This window comes from Oncorhynchus gorbuscha, linkage group LG09 (assembly GCF_021184085.1).
Source record: "Oncorhynchus gorbuscha isolate QuinsamMale2020 ecotype Even-year linkage group LG09, OgorEven_v1.0, whole genome shotgun sequence".
Taxonomy (NCBI): Eukaryota; Metazoa; Chordata; class Actinopteri; order Salmoniformes; family Salmonidae; genus Oncorhynchus; species Oncorhynchus gorbuscha.
This window is the reverse complement of record NC_060181.1, coordinates 67,486,632-67,499,813: the sequence shown is the minus strand read 5'-3', so window position 1 is coordinate 67,499,813 and position 13,182 is coordinate 67,486,632. Positions and strand designations below refer to the sequence as shown.

The 13,182-nt window shown below is 40.6% G+C and overlaps 1 protein-coding gene across 25 annotated transcripts in view; it reads left to right on the top strand.

The window, feature by feature from the left end:
* neb (nebulin) overlaps positions 1 to 13,182 on the top strand; it is an 87,694-nt gene that overhangs the window by 61,006 nt on the left and 13,506 nt on the right. For 22 of the 25 annotated variants that reach the window (XM_046363207.1, XM_046363212.1, XM_046363195.1 and 19 more), the window contains 18 exons: positions 2,551 to 2,652; positions 2,880 to 2,987; positions 3,119 to 3,223; positions 3,689 to 3,793; positions 4,004 to 4,105; positions 4,253 to 4,357; positions 4,626 to 4,736; positions 4,901 to 5,011; positions 5,241 to 5,342; positions 5,547 to 5,651; positions 7,217 to 7,327; positions 7,587 to 7,691; positions 8,493 to 8,597; positions 9,922 to 10,026; positions 10,760 to 10,870; positions 11,764 to 11,874; positions 12,488 to 12,601; positions 12,996 to 13,100. In XM_046363207.1, the coding sequence (XP_046219163.1) occupies positions 2,551 to 2,652; positions 2,880 to 2,987; positions 3,119 to 3,223; positions 3,689 to 3,793; positions 4,004 to 4,105; positions 4,253 to 4,357; positions 4,626 to 4,736; positions 4,901 to 5,011; positions 5,241 to 5,342; positions 5,547 to 5,651; positions 7,217 to 7,327; positions 7,587 to 7,691; positions 8,493 to 8,597; positions 9,922 to 10,026; positions 10,760 to 10,870; positions 11,764 to 11,874; positions 12,488 to 12,601; positions 12,996 to 13,100 (1,923 nt within the window). The remainder of the gene's footprint in view (positions 1 to 2,550; positions 2,653 to 2,879; positions 2,988 to 3,118; positions 3,224 to 3,688; positions 3,794 to 4,003; positions 4,106 to 4,252; positions 4,358 to 4,625; positions 4,737 to 4,900; positions 5,012 to 5,240; positions 5,343 to 5,546; positions 5,652 to 7,216; positions 7,328 to 7,586; positions 7,692 to 8,492; positions 8,598 to 9,921; positions 10,027 to 10,759; positions 10,871 to 11,763; positions 11,875 to 12,487; positions 12,602 to 12,995; positions 13,101 to 13,182) is intronic. The other 3 variants (XM_046363193.1, XM_046363199.1, XM_046363202.1) reach the window with 3 other exon arrangements.

Here is a 13,182-nt window from a genome sequence, read left to right as displayed (position 1 = left end):
ACATAGTGTAGAAACAGACAAGCTGATGAGGACATAGTGTAGAAACAGACAAGCTGATGAGGACATAGTGTAGAAACAGACAAGCTGATGAGGACATAGTGTAGAAACAGACAAGCTGATGAGGACATAGTGTAGAAACAGGCAAGCTGATGAACATAGTGTAGAAACAGGCAAGCTGATGAGGACATAGTGTAGAAACAGCAACAAGCTGATGAGGACATAGTGTAGAAACAGACAAGCTGATGACATAGTGTAGAAACAGACAAGCTGATAGGACATAGTAGAAACAGACAAGCTGATGAGGACATAGTGTAGAAACAGACAAGCTGATGAGGACATAGTGTAGAAACAGACAAGAAACAGACAAGCTGATGAGGACATAGTGTAGAAACAGACAAGCTGATGAGGACATAGTGTAGAAACAGACAAGCTGATCAGGACATAGTGTAGAAACAGACAAGCTGATGAGGACATAGTGTAGAAACAGGCAAGCTGATGAGGACATAGTGTAGAAACAGACAAGCTGATGAGGACATAGTGTAGAAACAGACAAGCTGATGAGGACATAGTGTAGAAACAGACAAGCTGATGAGGACATAGTGTAGAAACAGACAAGCTGATGAGGACATAGTGTAGAAACAGACAAGCTGATGAGGACATAGTGTAGAAACAGACAAGCTGATGAGGACATAGTGTAGAAACAGACAAGCTGATGAGGACATAGTGTAGAAACAGACAAGCTGATGAGGACATAGTGTAGAAACAGACAAGCTGATGAGGACATAGTGTAGAAACAGACAAGCTGATGAGGACATAGCTGTGTAGAAACAGACAAGCTGATGAGGACATAGTGTAGAAACAGACAAGCTGATGAGGACATAGTGTAGAAACAGACAAGCTGATGAGGACATAGTGTAGAAACAGACAAGCTGATGAGGACATAGTGTAGAAACAGACAAGCTGATGAGGACATAGTGTAGAAACAGACAAGCTGATGAGGACATAGTGTAGAAACAGACAAGCTGATGAGGACATAGTGTAGAAACAGACAAGCTGATGAGGACATAGTGTAGAAACAGACAAGCTGATGAGGACATAGTGTAGAAACAGACAAGCTGATGAGGACATAGTGTAGAAACAGACAAGCTGACATAGTGAGGACATGAGGACATAGTGTAGAAACAGACAAGCTGATGAGGACATAGTGTAGAAACAGACAAGCTGATGAGGACATAGTGTAGAAACAGACAAGCTGATGAGAAACAGACATAGTGTAGAAACAGACAAGCTGATGAGGACATAGTGTAGAAACAGACAAGCTGATGAGGACATAGTGTAGAAACAGACAAGCTGATCAGGACATAGTGTAGAAACAGGCAAGCTGATGAGGACATAGTGTAGAAACAGGCAAGCTGATGAGGACATAGTGTAGAAACAGGCAAGCTGATGAGGACATAGTGTAGAAACAGGCAAGCTGATGAGGACATAGTGTAGAAACAGACAAGCTGATGAGGACATAGTGTAGAAACAGACAAGCTGATGAGGACATAGTGTAGAAACAGACAAGCTGATGAGGACATAGTGTAGAAACAGACAAGCTGATGAGGACATAGTGTAGAAACAGACAAGCTGATGAGGACATAGTGTAGAAACAGACAAGCTGATCAGGACATAGTGTAGAAACAGACAAGCTGATGAGGACATAGTGTAGAAACAGACAAGCTGATGAGGACATAGTGTAGAAACAGACAAGCTGATGAGGACATAGTGTAGAAACAGACAAGCTGATGAGGACATAGTGTAGAAACAGACAAGCTGATGAGGACATAGTGTAGAAACAGACAAGCTGATGAGGACATAGTGTAGAAACAGACAAGCTGATGAGGACATAGAAACAGGACAAGCTGATGAGGACATAGTGTAGAAACAGACAAGCTGATGAGGACATATAGAAACAGACAAGCTGATGGACATAGTGTAGAAACAGACAAGCTGATGAGGACATAGTGTAGAAACAGACAAGCTGATGAGGACATAGTGTAGAAACAGACAAGCTGATGAGGACATAGTGTAGAAACAGACAAGCTGATGAGGACATCAAACGTCAGCTGGAGAAAATCATCCATGAGAAAGTGACAGACTGCGCCCTAACAGACTATTGGTAACACGTATCCCTTGTCTCTGTTTTTGTTCTCAAACTGTGTATTTGTGGAACTCTCTTTCCACATAATTTCAGTTTGTTCCCTGTTTCCGTTAAGCATGTACCAACCTCTGCATGGTGTCTTCCTATTGCATTCATTCATTACATTGACATGTGCTGTAGTTGTTTCACAGAATCACCATTTCTTTGAAAATACATTTCATTTGATCAAGAATGGATAAAGGCATGTAAAATAAACTCATATAGCCTAATGAAAATCAATATGCAAAGCACATAGATAATCTATAGATAATTTAAACACTGTTAATAATATATACATTTCTACTTATTTGACAGTAATATCTCCTGTGTGAGTGTCTAACTCTTGTGTTCTGCCCCCATCACCACAGTGGAAGTACAGGGCGCAGTATGAGCGCGCTAAGAACAAGTTCACCTCCATCCTGGAGACACCTGAGCATGAGAGCCACAAACGCAGCAAAGCCATATTAGACGTGAGTTCACATTGAATTAAAGATACTTTTTGTTGCAATTGTTGTCACTGTTTCTCTCTTATAAAAATAAATAGTTATTACAAAAATAAAGATATACAAATAAATAAATATACCAATAACAAAAGAATATAAATAAATGTGTCCTTTCCTTACTGCTGTGCATTTATCTACATAACACTATATGTGAATCATTTAGACTTGCACCATTTTCTCATCACTTTTTCCAGAATGTCTACAAGATGGAGTATAACAAGAACAAGGCTAAGGGCTACACCCTGGGCCATGACACTCCACACAGCACACACATGAAGAAGGTCAAGGAGATCACCAGCGTGGTATGTACTCTACACTCTCAAAATGGCCACCTTCCTTCCCTCTCACAACTGGACCTCTAAGATGGAGGCAGATACAGTCGTTGCCCTGGTACTGTATGTGAGTGTGTTTTTATCTCTCCTTTGTCACTCAGCTGAAGTACAAGGAGATGTATGAGAGGAGCAAGGCCCAGATCAACATGGACCCTGAATCCTTTGAAATCCGCGCTGCCAAGGAAGCCTACAAGAACATCAGCAATGTGAGCCTCTCTCTGCTAGTACTCCTCTTTTCCTTGTATCCATTTACTTCTGAAAGCCCCTTCTGAATAAACGAATGAATGAATGAATGAATGAATGAATGAATAAATAAATGAATGAATGAATGAATGAATGAATGAATGAATGAATAAATAAATGAAAATGAATGAATGAATGAATGAATGAATGAATGAATGTATCAATGAATGAATGAATGAATGAATGAATGGATGGATGGATGGATGGATGAATAAATGAATGAATGAATGAATGAATGCATGAATGAATGAATGCATGAATGAATAAATGAATGAATGAATAAATTAATGAATGAATAAAAATAAAAGAATGTGGCTTGTTAAGGACAGGCATAATACCTGATGTGTTCTACCTCACTTGAATGGTTGCTTGAGACAGGCCCTTCACTCACTCACTGTTCTGTTCCTGTCTGATTTGTCTCCTTCCAGCTTGACTACAGGAAGAAGTACCAGGCCACCAAAAACAAGTGGATCTGGACTGTCGACAGACCTGACTTTATCCACGCTGCCAAGGCCAACTTCCAGCAGAGTGATGTGAGTGATGCACTACAGACATAGTGTAGTTTGGATGTATTTTAGCCCACAATGGGGCTAATCGTCTAAGAGTCCATGAAGAACAAATCTAGACAATAGCGACGTACATGACTTACACACATAACACCATCCCAGGTTTCTATACTGACACCTTGTATCTTTGACATGGCACCTCTGGTCAACCCCTGTTGTGTATCTGACTGTCCTCAGATTGAATACAAGTATGACAAGGAGATGATGAAGGGTTGTGTGATGTCCATCGTGGACGACAAGTTAGCCATCCTGGCTAAGAAGAATGCTGATTTCAGCAATGTGAGTAGTTGTACCTTTACCTGCCACCCATCAATCAAAAAAATGTTATTCTATTCTGTTCTATCCTATTCTATTCTGACACATGACATTTTAATCTTAAGAAAAAAATTACCTGTGCTAATTGTTGTGCTTTGTTCTGTCCAACAGGTGAAATACAGAGAGAAGTTTGAGAAGGCAAAAGGCCAGTATAAGACTGTTCTGGACACTCCTGCTAACCTTCATGCCAAGTCAGTGCGCATTCTGGCATCTGAGGTAAGAAGCAGAAAACATCAAACACATGATAACTACAGATACTTACTATGTAATGTTTATTACTGCCAGTGATTGGCTGTCTTTACTAACCTACAGTATAGTTATCATAGATAGATCGTAAATGTCATAATGTAGAATTTGCTACAAAATATTTCAAGAACACATGTTTTAATGAAAGAAGCTACTCTACACTATGTTTGTTTCGTTTGTACGAGACCCAGTCAGATTCCTGTCAGACACTAGCTGTTTGTTTTCTTCCTTTCCTCAGAGCAAATACAAACTGGCCAGCAAGATGGAGCATCAGACCAGCAAATTCAACACTCTGCCCACGACCCGCGATACCATCCACGCCAAGGACATGGGCAAACTGGTCAGCGAGGTCAGTCCCTGCTCTCCAGATCAGCTGTTTAGTTGGAGCTGGTGTACAGGCTTGAACCTTCATTTCCAGATTTCTCACACAGAGTGAATGAGACTTCCCAAGACTATACAGTCCTGAGCCTTTTGTTACCTTTGACATTTTTGTCTCTGCCATTTTGTCCACAGAAACAGTACAAGAAGAAGTTTGAGAAGGAGAAGGGCAAGTCCAAGTACAACAACATGAGTGTGCCTCCCGATGTGCAGCACGCCATGGACGTAGCCAAGAATCAGAGCAATGTAAGTCACTAACCATCCTCTCCTAGAAAAATACATCACTGTATCTCCTATATTAAAGACATTCAACAGTTCATGCTTGCTGGATATAATTGGTCGTTATTAATCAAGTATTCATTTTTACATCAGCAGTTGTCACAAAGTGGCTTTTATGTTTTTCACTCTCTATTTCATGCCTTTAATATCAGTCTTTCAATGTGGGGGATTCACTCTTTCCTCTCTCCATCTCTAGTTTGCCTACAGGCAGGGCGCTAAGGCCAAGCTCAACTACACCTCTGTGGCTATGCGCCCAGACATCATGAAGGCCACCCAGGCCTCCAAGCTCACCAGCAATGTGAGTGTTTAGTACACTGTGAATAGCCTACACAGTGGTGAAGACTGTTAGCCTGTTTGGCAAAATGTTGTATTTGTTTACCTTTCTGAGTTGAAGATGCATGTTTACACTCTCAGCATGACAGCATCACAAGGCATCAAGTCAAATCACCACAGTCTGTGCTGTGCTGTTACTCACTGATGGTTTGTGTATTGTGTCTGGTAGATTGGTTACCGTGACAAAGCTCGCCAGGAGGCTGCCCATGGAGGCTCACTGACCCACCGTCCAGACATTGCTCTGGCTACTGCAGTGTCCAAGCTGACCAGCCAGGTACGGTCAACACCAAACCCTGGGACAGGGTCAAATGGGCTGCAACTTCCTGTCTGTGTCTTGCGACTTCCTTTCTCCTATTGAATGACTCACTGAGTGGTTGATTTCTGGTAGCATCTGTTGGGGCTCCTCTGCTTCCATAATTTAAGATTACGTTTTTTCATTTGTGTTATAATTCATTGATATCTGCCAATATTCTTGATTGTTACAGTGTTTCCTCCAGTCTTTTTTGTTTTGTGTTTTGTTTCCTTATACCTGTAGCTATCTTCTTTTTCTCTCTCCCATCGCAAGCTTTTGCAAACACAGACATGCATTCTGCCCTACCAAGCAAAAAGGCAGTATGTGCTCATAGCGTGGAGAAAAATGAGAAAAATGGCTTTAATATACCTTGGTTTCACAGTAACTTTATGCAGTTACTGCTAACATGACCCCCATTTTCTCCAAAACACAATACAATAGAGGCAGGATACTTGTCCACATGATTGTATTTAATGTAGCAAAAATGTAATTAACTAATTTTCGACCAAATGAGCAGTTACTGTCTTTTTGCTTGGTAGTGCAGCATAGTGACGCAATAACTATTTTCCTAAAAGTCAACAGAAAATATTTTTTTCTATTGCTTTTTTCCTTTTTCTTTTTCCTTTTCTCCCTCAGTTGAATCAGCGTCTTAAATGATCAATGTCAGAAAAGCCGGGACATCTGGTTAGTCAATGTCTCTGCCTCCTCTGGAATGGCCCCTACAGTGATAGCATGTCATAGGGTTAATGTTGCTGCATCGTTCGACAGAATCGTCTCTGTGCCACGAAGACTGTAAATCCTGTATCAAAGCTTCTGTCTAAAGTATCTTATTCACAACTCTTCTATAGTATAGACAACACTGAACACTAGGAGGCAGAGTTGACAATTTGATTGGGTTGCCAGCAGTTCTGTCATTGCTTTTTCATTTGGAGCATGATTAGAATTAGACAGATTTATTTCCTCATTTCTATTGGATTTACACACTCTCTCCCTCTTTCTCTCTCTCCCTGACGTTTTGTCAGCTGGTTCCACTACAGAATAGGAGTCTATCTCAGACTCTCAGCAATGGGATCCCAGCATCACTTTCTCCCTCATTTTCTATTTCTGACTACCATACACACTGTTCCAACGGTATATGAAGTCAATGTTCTGTTTGTACAGTTGCTTCTTCTTAGTGTTGTCTTAATTGCCTTCTGAGGTTAGTTGACTCATTGAAAGTAAGAAAAAAATGCTTATTTATTCATTTGTTATACCCACCAGATACATATCAAATTAATCCTAGAAGACAACCTATGGTTTTTGACTTCAATTGGTTATGCTGTATAACAAGGACTACTAAAACAGCACAGTAAGGAGCTACCTAGATGTAGAAATTCTGAATTTAGATCCCTCTAAAATCATTGAACAAGCCATGAGCCCTTTTTATATTATGTGACCGAATACTGTATTTTTCTCCTCATTAATCTTACTCTCGCTGTGTTTTTCTTGGCTTACCTCACAGACACAATTAGACTGAGACTAACACACACACTGCCATATCCCTCCAGGTGCAGTACAAGGCCAAGTTTGACAAGGAGAAGGGGCTCAGGCCAAAGTATGACATGAAGGAGAGTGTGGTTTACAAGACTCAGAAGGATGCACACAAGCTGGCTAGTGAGGTACGTGTTCCACTCTCCTAAGTAGGTGTAGTACTCTTTAATATGATACATTTGCTTACGGGCTAAGACCTCTTTACTCACAGGTCTTTGTCAAATATATACAAAGCGACCAGGACCAAGCAGTTCATGAGAAATGCTATATAAAACTCTACAATAATACATCTATATATATATAATTACACTATATTCTAATAATATATCCATATAATAGCTCTCTATAATACAATGATGTTCTTCTGTCCGTCTTCTCATCTCACAGGTGAAGTACAAGGGTGACCTGAAGAAGCTGCACAAACCTGTAACAGACATGGCAGAGTCTCTGTCCATGCAGCACAACCTGAGCACCAGCAAGCTGTCCAGTGACGTAAGACAATCTGCACATAACCCTTTGTACTCCCAATACCACCGTCTTCCTACCCGGTAGTGTCATCATCACCATCATCCCTTCTGCATAACCACTGCCTTCTCAACAACCAACCACCTCACCACCACAACCCTCCAAGAAAGTCATTCCATATAATTAGGCTTTCCCTAGCTCTCTCTCAGCAGGCAAATCTGGTTGAAATAACTTGATTATGATCAGTTTACAACCAGAAGTAGTTGTAATGTGGTTGTAATGACGTCATTTCAACCAGTTTGGTCCTGCTGTGTATATACTGTATGGGATATAGTAAAACACAGATCTGTAGTATCAGAATTTTTGCATCATACTCTTTTACCCATAATCCTCAAGGACATCATCTGGTAGTGACCCTGACCCTTCTCACCTTTGACCTCCAAACTTCCTGTACTAGCACCCGCTATAACCTTCTCCATCTCTTTTTTCATCCATCTATAGTCCATCTATAGTGTTTTCTTTTTCACACGGTCTCTAGCATGTTATCATGTGCTGGATAATTTTTAAACATTTTTTATTAAAAACATTACTTAGTATATCATAACTTAGACTTCTAGAACTCTCTGCCTTACCTTCCCTTTTCGAATTGTTCTTCATTGCATTCTTTTCATCCCTTTTTATTCACCTTCCTTAACTTTTTTATAAAACATTCTTGTTTAAAATAATACATATTTTTAAATTGGCGACATTGAGGGAGCTAACGGCAGTGGCTATTTTTCCCCACGTTGTTGTACTGAGCTGCTTTACTGGGCATTGATTCCCTCTTAGTACCAGTACAAGAAGAAACATGAGGACAGTAAGGGTCACTACCTCATGATCGCTGACTCACCAGAACAGCTTCATCACAAGGAGGCTTCAGAACTACAGAGTCACGTAAGTGGCCGATGACTGGGACGACCGATGGACCTGTCCTACTGACATCACCGGGTTTTAACTTTCTATGTTTGAGATGGCAACTTTCAGTTTGAAAATCATGTTTCCAATATTCCATTTCAAAATCGAATCAAATTTTATTTGTCGCACCCGCCGAATACAACAGGTGTAGTAGACCTTACAGTGAAATGCAGAATACAACAGCTGTAGTAGACCTTACAGTGAAATGCCGAATACAACAGGTGTAGTAGACCTTACAGTGAAATGCTGAATACAACAGGTGTAGTAGACCTTACAGTGAAATGCCGAATACAACAGGTGTAGTAGACCTTACAGTGAAATGCCAAATACAGCAGGTGTAGTAGACCTTACAGTGAAATGCTGAATACAACAGGTGTAGTAGACCTTACAGTGAAATGCTGAATACAACAGGTGTAGTAGACGTTACAGTGAAATGCCGAATACAACAGGTGTAGTAGACCTTACAGTGAAATGCCAAATACAACAGGTGTAGTAGACCTTACAGTGAAATGCTGAATACAACAGGTGTAGTAGACCTTACAGTGAAATGCCAAATACAACAGGTGTAGTAGACCTTACAGTGAAATGCCGAATACAACAGGTGTAGTAGACCTTACAGTGAAATGCCGAATACAACAGGTGTAGTAGACCTTACAGTGAAATGCCGAATACAACAGGTGTAGTAGACCTTACAGTGAAATGCTTTATCCTGTGACTTGTGAATCTAAATTCTCCCAGGCTTCTTCTCCAACATGTAAAATCATTAAATAGTGGAACACAATGAAACACAGTTAATGTTTGTATTGTTGACTTGTCAGGGCTTGGTGGACTTGTGAAAACAGTTTTACTGGAAGCGTTGGTTGGCCTGTGTGTTATTATGTAAGTCCTTTTTTAATTGATCCATAAAATCTCCCACTCGTCACTCCGTCATTAAACCTGAGAGGTTTATATTGCGGTCATTATAAATCGGTTCCCATGTACCCATTTTAAATGGAGTAATTGTTCCCTCTAGAAGCCTTCGATGGACACGATATCTGGACCAGAGTTCACTATATTGAAACAGACCTGTCACAAACCCTGTCAGTTTGTGCTCTGAAAACACCTTGTTAAACTGGCATGATGTTATGACAACAGCAGTTGGTATCGTTTAGGCCTCAAGGATAATATTAAATGGCTTATTTAGTCATATTTATTGAATAAAGTAAGTCAACTTTATTCAATAAATGAATTAAGACATTGTGAATATATTTGTCTGACTCCTGTGTGTCCATCCAAATCAAATCAAATCAAATCAAATCCACAGGTGAAGTACAAGGAGAAGTATGAGAAGGCTAGAGGAAAGGCCATGCTGGACTTCGAGACCCCCACCTATGTGACGGCTAAGGAGGCCCAGCACATGCAGAGCGCGGTAAATACTCATTATATAGTTTCAACCCCATATCTAATTGTTTCATACAACAAGACCTCTACTTTGCAGTCTGGAGTTTCGCTGATGCTCCAAAGAGAACATTCATGGAATAATCTGTAGCTTTTGTCTGTCATTGTATTGGATCTTCTGTTTTATTTGGAAACTCTGTAGTCTGTCCTTCAAAAGTCTATCTACAATGTCTATGAAATGTGATTTTTTTCCAACGTGTAATTTGACGTGAAAGTGGAGCGCTGGGACTATGGCTTATGGCAGTCTTGTGTGACACTGACACATGATGTTGTGTAAGTACAGAAAGTGAAATATTCCTCTGATGATCCACGGTTAAGGCATGGTACTGGATGTCTGTCTGGTAATCATGTCTCCCTGCTAGTGCACAGACTGACTGACACAAAACAGGAAACGTACCAGACTGCATAGATACTTTTTTATTTATATGGACATTTTTTTTTAAACCAGTGACTGCTGAAAACCTGGATCCATACGTAAAATATCAGGATTATACATGTATAAATATAAAGCTTTCAAATATTTTAATATCTGTACAAAAAAAACATTACACACACCAGAGGCATACTGTCGTCATACGTAGAGCAGTACACCACTGAGTTGTTCTCAGGAAGAGCAGTAAAGACTGAGGTGAGGCTTGCATTGTGATGAGACTTGCATGTATCTCAGCTGTGTCTGTCCCTTGTCTTATCTTTGTGGCGAATAGAAAGACTATCATAAGGAATATGAGGAGTCCATAAAGGGAAAGAACCTCTCAGGCTTGGAGGTCACCCCTGCCATGTTACATGTCAGACACGCCACCAAAATAGCCAGCGAGGTAACGAACAGACGTCGACTCCCTTTTGTACCCCTCCTCCTCCTCTTCACCCAACTCTGATAATCATACTAAGACCACCATAACCACCACAACCCTCCTTCTTTTAATCCCGCGTGTGTGACTTTTTCTCCTCAAGAAATTGTCACACCCAGGTTAGTTGTGGTTAACTTGCATGGTTCACCACCCAACGATAATACACTCTATTACGATTACACGTAACACACCCGTCCCTTTTCATAGTACCATAGTAGTGTTGCGTGACTGTTTTAGTTAAAGACTTTGTTTTATTGCCATGTCTGCACTATTAGTGGTATGTATGAACTGTCATCTATGTTGACATTGTGACCTTTGTAGTTCCCACCCATTCCTTCAAAACAACTGTCTTAATTTGTCTGGTTTTTCTGTCTGGTTTGACTTTTTAAATAACCCTGTTTCCTGTGTTTGTTCTGCATGATGCCCTGATGAAATGCAAACATGAGTGCTTTTGGCAAAAAGCCTCATGAACAAACTGTCTTGTACCAAATGTCCTGTGGGTATTTTTTGTCTTATTGTTCTATCTGATAAAATTCAATTTTTGTTTTATCAGGCTGCTTACCAAACTCACCAATGTCTTTCCAATGACCAATTTAATGTCTATTGGTCAAAATACGTATTGTATAAAAATAAATGAGAATGTCCGACTTGGCAAGTCAATATTTGTCGGTACATGTCAACCAAAACCACAACTGGTTTGTCATAATTTGAAGGGGAGAATTGGTGACTTTGAGATCTATGGGGGAGCGGTATTACTTACCAGGTGAGCAGGTACTGTACCGTATCCTGTCTGTGTTGCCCTGCCTGTGTTGCCCTGCCTGTCTCTCTGCAGTCTCTCTGTTCTTCCTTCCGCCCCGTAGAAAGAGTACAGGAGGGATCTAGAGGAGGGGGTGAAGGGTAAAGGGCTAACTGTTTTTGAGGAAACTCCGGAGCTTTTGAGAGCAAGAAATGCTACTGCTATCCTGAGTCAGGTAGGACTGCTACAGATGGAACAGTCTTCTTCTCCCATTTCTCTCTCCCCTTCCCCGTCCTCTGCTTCCGTCTCCTCCTCCTCTTCCTGTTTCATCACCTAACTAACCAGGCAGCTGATTGTTTTTTTTTTATCTTGACGCAGGATGACATCACTAATGTGTTTACAATGCAGTTGTCGAGCTAGTAGTGTCATTCCCCCAACCTAGTCCCAGATCTGTTTGTGCTGTCGTGCCAACTACATTGGTGACATTGACCATAGGAGTTTGCAAGACGGTACAAACAGATCTGGGACCAGGCTAGTAGTTCCCCAGGTTAACCAGATAATATGGTGTCTGAAACGACCTACACTACCTCACTGAGATTCACACTAAACCTTCTCCTGTCTTTCAGCTCTGAGTGGACCCTTCCTGTCTCCCTCCCTCGTAGCTTGATTTATCCCATGTTCTTGTTGGTTTGTTTGTGCTACCCTGTTTTAACTTTTGCCATTTTTGGTTTTGCAGTCCCTAAACAAATGAGATCCCTTTCCTTCCTAATGTAATATCCAATAGCTATATTTGAATACTCTAATAAAGAATTGTTTGACTTGACTGTGTGCAATGTGGCTGTTTGCAGAAAGAGTACAAAAAGACATTGGAGACAGAGATAAAGGGCAAAGGAATGTCGGCTTTGGCTACAGACACGCCAGACTTCATGAGGGCTAGGAATGCTACAGACATCCTCAGCCAGGTCAGTGGGGCTGGGTACTTGGACCAAGCCATCCTTTTTTTGTGATATGTGCATTAAGTCCATTCATTGTTTTTTGTAATATGTGCACTGCGCATTATTTTCAGCATTGTACATTATTGCAATATTTTTTGATTACTATCAGAGAAGGACTTTTTTGGAACCTAGAAGATATTTCATATTGTCCAACTGTCTTAGTTATACTTGGGTTTCTGTATAGCTATTTTACATGTAACAAATGCATATTATAATCATAACCATATACCAATGTTAATTTCTTTCAATACGGTAATTGTGTACTATACCGAGAATACTGAAAGACCACTCTTCATCAGTGCATGTAGTTGTTATTTCACAAAGATTGTTTTTCTGAGCCGCAATTTGTGCCCCTCCTCAGCAAAAGTACAAACAGACTGCTGAGGCGGACAGGGCTAGCTACACTAGTGTTATCGACACCCCTGACATCCTCCACGCACAGAATATCAGGAACATGGTCAGCCAGGTAAGAGGAACGCTCCGAATGACTATGGAGTGTCCACAAACCATGTTAATAAACTCTCCACAAACTATGTAGATTACCTTTG